Source organism: Malus sylvestris, chromosome 3 (genome assembly GCF_916048215.2).
Source record: "Malus sylvestris chromosome 3, drMalSylv7.2, whole genome shotgun sequence".
Classification (NCBI taxonomy): Eukaryota; Viridiplantae; Streptophyta; class Magnoliopsida; order Rosales; family Rosaceae; genus Malus; species Malus sylvestris.
This window is the reverse complement of record NC_062262.1, coordinates 25,484,460-25,490,761: the sequence shown is the minus strand read 5'-3', so window position 1 is coordinate 25,490,761 and position 6,302 is coordinate 25,484,460. Positions and strand designations below refer to the sequence as shown.

The window sequence follows — 6,302 nt, the reverse complement described above, 5'->3', positions numbered from 1 at the left end:
AAAGTGTGCCGACGAAGACGTCGGGCCCCTAAGGGGGTGGATTGTAAGATCCCACATCGCCTAGGGAAGTGATCCTTATATGTATATTCTCATCCATCCCTAGCACAAGGCCTTTTGGGAGCTCACTGGCTTTGGAATTCATCAAAACTCCGAAGTTAAGCGAGTAACGCGCGAGAGCAATCTCATGATGGGTGACCCACTGGGAAGTTCTGCTTGCGTGAGTTCCCAGAAACAAAACCGTGAGGGCGTGGATGAGGCCCAAAGTGGACAATATCATGCTACGGTGGAGTCGAGCCCGGGATATGGTGGGGGCCCGGGCCGGGATGTGACATTTCTTCTCCATTCATCCTCATTTGATATTTTCTTCTCTACTTTATTTCTTTATATTTTTTCTCTATCCATATTTTCAATAGCAAAACATCAAGATTGTTGTAAACCTATTTGATTGAACTAATCTAAGGGATTAGAGAGAGAAGGGGCCAGCAGTAGCAAGAGAGAGAATATAGTGATTTAATTGTGAGGTGTGTGTTGTATCACCTCATTGTGCCTTTATTTATTGTAGTATGATAGGTAAAAACCTTATCCTTTTAGGATTACAACTCTTAATAGGTAATCAACTCCTAATAAGAATATAAGAGATATTCTTAAATCTACTAGGATTTATACAATTGCATTCCTATTCTAAGTATGACTGCAAGAAGAATATATATTTAAAAAAGAATGAATACTTCATTCCCATTGTCTATTTTCCGACGGTTCGGTAAGAAACCTAAAATTGGGCATCATATTATTTGAATTTACATTTTCAGGATGTATGTTCGGAATTTTTTCTTTTCTTTTTTAATCTCAAGGAGTTAATATTGCTATATATTTCACACTGAGTTAGGGTTGTGCAGCCAAATAATTAGGTATGGTAATCATGGGATGCAGGAGGCTCGTAGGCTGCAAAACACTTCAATTTTTTCTTCAATAAATGGGTGATTCCTCGACGCACTAATCTGTTGCTAGTAATTGGCTAGGTTCTGCAACGTTTTTTTTTTTATAGAATGAGATTATGTTTGTGTTAAAAAAAAAAAAAAAAAAAAAAAAAAAAAAAAAACTCCAAGGAATAAGGCATCGGTAAGGCATCGGGTCTGAAAGGATTTAAAAACAATTAATGGAGAAGAGATTTAAAAACAAAACCAAAAACTTGGAAAGGAGCATGGCCATTGGAGGAAGAATGGAGAAGAAAGAGAAAAGGAAATATGTAATATATATATATATATATATATATATATATATATATATATATATATATATATATATATATATATATATATATATAGGATGGGGAAGTGATCCTCCAGATCCCTTCCATCAAATCTACCAAGATCACAAATCCTTGAAATTTGATCAAATGACTACAAATAGGCCACTTTAAAAGTTATAATAACTTTAACCGTTTGATCAAATTTCAAAAATCCAAATTTATGATCGTAGTGGATTTGGTGGAAATGATCTAGAGAAGATCCCTTTCTTGTAAGATGAACGATGAAGAGGGAAAAGGAGAAGAAAGAGTCCAATAAGAAAGGGAGAAAATTAATGAAACACAATTAATGAGGTGAGAGGGAATATAAAAATCTTAATTAAAAGATTTTTAAAATTTTATTTCCAATCCATTTTTTAAATAAAAGAAATTAATTGGACTAATTAGATTACATGTCAACTATTAAAAGTGTATAAATTTAAGGAAATTTTAACGAAAAGCTTCCGGTGGTGTTCATTTTAACAAAAAATCACATTTTTACACTAAAAAGTCAATCATAGTACTATTCACATTTCCCTTTATTTTGTCTTTATCGTTAAAACTCAAAATTTTCAAACATTTTTCATTACTTTTCTTTAAATTTAATGGTCTAAAACTTGTGTAAAAAATATGTGACGTCACGGATCTTCCCTTATATATACATACATGATACATATATGTATAGTGATGGAATCACACAATGAAGACACATTAATGCTTATTTGTCTTTTCAAGAATCATTAATCCACCTTTTAATCCGTATACAATTAATTGTATAGGTCAAAAATGTAATTAAGGGTATTTTAGGCATTAAAATGTACAATGAGTGAAGTAAAACATAATTAATAAATTTGTTTGTGTGGAGCGTAGTCAATTGGTTTTATTCAAGTAAAAAAATTATGTCTGGTTTTATGTAACAAAAATTGAAATTTTTCAGATTAATACTAAGATTAGAGTAAAATATAGGGAAATGTTATTAGCACTCCAAAAATTCATTATACACTCCTCACAAGCACATTTTTCCTTATAATTATAGAAAGTTTGGAGTGTAAAATGAAATTTTTAGAGTGCCAATAATAATTCCCAAAATATATAGTATAATATTGGCTTATCAAATTACAAAATGATCAATTAGCAAACTAGTATCCAACTAAAAGCTCAAAAGAACTTGATGAACTTATGCGAGGAGTGAGAGGAAAAGAGATAAGAGTCCTTTGGTAGGAGAGCTTGTTGCTTAAAGGAAGAAGAGGATGAGAGAGAGCAAAAGCCACAACTGCTTTTCAGACAATCGACGCTGCTACGAAACTGGTGGCGGCCATGGCCCCCTGCACAAACTGTACAAGGCCAAGTGTGTTTAATTTGATAGGAAAAATATGTGCTTCTCCCTTTTGATGGGCTTTGGATTCACAAAATTTTAGCCCAGTGTTGCACTTGTAAACACTTACGAGAGATTTTTCAGTGTGTTGGGAACACGATTTAGTACACTAAGCGTCATAACAAGTGATTGGATATTTGAAAAAAAAAAAAAAAAATCTCAAACCATTTTTATTATGACACTTAGTATACTAGACTGTATTTATGACATACGAAAAAATTTCTTCAGGGTCTAGTGGAAGTTTAAAGGACATCTGATTGAAATTAGATACATTAATAGGGAATATCAACCTCAAACTAACACCATACATTCGTACGAAATATCAACGTGGTACCAACAATATTTCTCGAATGTCATACTATTAACGAGAGACTAGAAAAGAACGAAGAAGTATTCAATTTATTTCAATTTGGATGCTAAATCATGAATTGGAACCAAATTTTTTTAAAATTACAAAGAATGATCCCTAACTTCCTACAGTTGTGGAAAAGCTTTAAAGAAACTGTATATATTAGAACAAAGTATTCAACGTGAAAATTGTCACAACTAAACTAGGATTCTTACAAATATTAGGTGAGTTTCCTAATATTGAGTCTCACCTACAGTTGTGTAAATTGTGTGTGTCCAAATAGTTTCATTGAACTATTATATATTAGAACAATCCTTACATCATGATGAAAACAAACAAATAAAACCTAAAAGAGTCATACTATTTGGATATACACAATTAACACATTTGTTTACACACTCCCTCATACAACTGCAGTCCACATACAATGATAAGATTCCACTCTATTAGAGAGTGTGTCACCAAGTGTGTTGATTTTGTGTATCCAAATAGTTTTATTGAAAAAGAAAAATATATAATGAAAAGTAGAATCTAGTCCCTAAACCTTCTTTTCAGCCTGGGCATGCACACTGCCATCTTCACTCATACATTATCAAGGAACCAAAAATATGCCTACCTTCATGTCTTCTTAAGAACTAAAGAACCGCAAACTCCCCAAAATCCAACAATGAAACCTAGGGTTGCAAAGATATAAATCCAAGGAAGCTTGTCGCCTTCATTGTCCACATCTTGGTTGACTTTGTTCTTATTATCTGCACCAATTTCTTCGCACACATTTGGAAGTGGAGCACCACAAAGTTTAGGGTTCCCCTCAAATGCAGAAGTGCTGAAACTCTGAAGCTGCGTGCCCGTCGGTATTTGTCCTTCGAGATTATTGTACGAGACGTTAAATTCTTTCAAGAAGTTAAGGCTCGTCATTGATGAGGGAATTTTTCCTGACAAATGATTCATGGAGAGGTTCAAAATCTCTAAATTTTTTAGATTAGATACTTGTTCAGGAATGTTGCCAGAGAAGTGGTTGTCGTCAAGATACAACTCACAAAGAAGCCCTAATTGACCAATCTCAATAGGTATACTACCATTAATGTTATTGCCCCCTAGGTTTATCATTCCTTGCAGGTTAGACGTTCTACGCGCCATAAAACTTGGATTTTTTATTAGGCCGCCAATGAGGGGAAGTTCGAATTCATAATTGTCTGCTCGAGATGCATTCATCATTAGCATAGGTAATCCGAAAAGTTGTTTTGGAACTTCACCTGAAATTTTGTTGCATGACAGACCCACAGAAAAGAGTTTTGGAAAAGTCCCCAACCAACTTGGAATTGACCCTGTGATTTGATTAAAACCCAAATCCAACATCTCTAGATTCTTTAGGTTTGATAACCAACTAGGTATCTGACCAGTGAACCCACAATTAGCCAAACTCAAGACACGAAGCTTCCGGAATCCAATAAAATCAACCATGACATCATCAGTTGGCATTGCCTCCTGGTTAAATGAACCTCTAAGGAAGAGTGTTTGAAGACTTTTGCAACGCATTAATATCTTCATTGCCTCTGTGATATTGGTCAATTGTACACTACGAAGCGATAGAAAGGACAAGGATTTCAATGAAAGGATCTCAGGTTGTATTTTTCCTTTTAAATAAGGATTATCACTCAAACGAATTGCTTTTAGGGACCAACATGAGTAAAGACGTCTTGGCAAGAAACCACTGAAGTTATTCCTTATTAGGTCAAGTTTACTAAGGTGGCTGAGTTTGGAGAAATTAAGCATGGTGAGATCTCCTTCCAAGTAATTGAATCCCAAATGTAGTTCAACGAGGTTTGTGCAATTCATCAAAGATGGGGGCAAATTGCCTTGTAAGCTGTTGAGATCAAGATTCATGAATTTCAACTTGGACAGCTTCCCGAAATTGAGAGGGAGCTCACCACTCAGATGATTAAAGTAGAAGTCAAGGAATGTGAGGTGGGTGAGGTTGGCGATTCTTTCTCTAATGGCTCCATTTAGTGAATTGAGAGGTAATGCAAGTTCCTCAAGTTTGGTAGCATTATAGATATCATCTGGGAGTGATCCCGACAAATTATTGTGACCAGCACGAAGAATTTGCAATTTGGAACACCCGCCAAACCCACAAGAAAGCTTGCCACTAAATTCATTGGAGGAAAAATCCAATACTCTTATGGAAGGAGGCGATCGGAGACAAATAGATGATGGGATATGCCCAGAGAAGGTGTTGTTGCTGACATTGAAACTTGTCAAATTCCAAGCTTGTTGGAAGAAAGAAGATGGAATCGCACCGTAGAAGTGATTGCTTGACAAATCTATTGTCTGAATATTTATTTGTGGTAGAGAAAATGGCATCTCTCCGGAAAGTAGGTTATAGCTCAAATCAAGAATCTCAAGGTGCTTTAAGAATGAGAAGAATTTGGTTTCAAGTGCACCATAAAGTGAATTGTGTGAAAGGTTCAAGTGGGTGAGATGTGTGAGATTTCCAAGTGATGAGACAAACATACCTCCTGTGAGCCCTTTGGAGGGTAAGAGCAAATGGGTGACCCAACCCTCTTGATTACAAGTGATGCCGTTCCAACGACAACAATCAACAGAACTACTCCAATTTACGGAAGAAGAAGATAGAGTGAGGGAGAAAGCTAATAGAGAGATGCGTTCAGTTTGGTTGCATGCTTGAACATTTGTTGTAAATATAGTGCAAGCAAATAATAGGAGGAGGAGGAAGCCATAAGCCATTTTTAACTTAGATACTGCTTACAATAACAGGTTTGCGTGTGTGTGTATATATATATATATATATGAGCAACCAAAGGTGCATGACGGTGTTTTTTTTTTTTTTTTTTTTTTTGTAGTTTTGATTATTTGTTTCCTTTTAGCTTTGAATTATTCAAACCCCAATGTACGTTTGAAGAAAATTTGCATGGCATGAAAGAAACTAAAAAGTGAAGACGTTAATCCGTCATGACTTATTATAACATGGGGCCACACATGAAAATAACTAAGCACAACTAAAGACTAAAATGTTGCTCGTTACCAAAAAAAAAAGAAAAAATAAATAAAAAGGAAGAAGAAGAAACCATAAAATTGTTTTGTCACTAGTATTTCTTATTATTTATAAGTGAAACATTTTAAGTTAGATTCGTGTAAATTGCGACTTGAATAAAAATTTATTATGTAAATTAACTTGGCTCCTCAATTTAGTACACGGACAGTTTACAGATCTTCATGTTTATTCATTGGTATTGTAAATCATTATGTAAAGATCATCTCTACCAAAACAA

General features: G+C 34.6%; 1 protein-coding gene across 1 annotated transcript; it reads right to left on the bottom strand.

The window, feature by feature from the left end:
* Positions 1 to 3,132: 3,132 nt before the first annotated feature.
* LOC126614470 (receptor-like protein 3) lies at positions 3,133 to 5,780 on the bottom strand. Its single transcript, XM_050282144.1, has 2 exons — positions 5,526 to 5,780; positions 3,133 to 3,944 (listed from the first exon to the last, which is right to left on the bottom strand). Exons 1-2 carry the CDS (start codon positions 5,755 to 5,757, stop codon positions 3,628 to 3,630), a joined length of 549 nt encoding a protein of 182 aa, XP_050138101.1. The 5' UTR covers positions 5,758 to 5,780; the 3' UTR covers positions 3,133 to 3,627.
* Positions 5,781 to 6,302: the final 522 nt, after the last annotated feature.

Excerpts from the sequence above, each read along its gene's own strand:
- LOC126614470 (XM_050282144.1), bottom strand. The coding sequence starts at position 5,757 with ATGGCTTATGGCTTCCTCCTCCTCCTATTATTTGCTTGCACTATATTT. Across the intron at positions 3,945-5,525 it reads CTCCAAAGGGCTCACAGGAG|GAAAAATTCCCTCATCAATG; the intron begins GTATGTTTGTCT and ends ATCATTTGTCAG.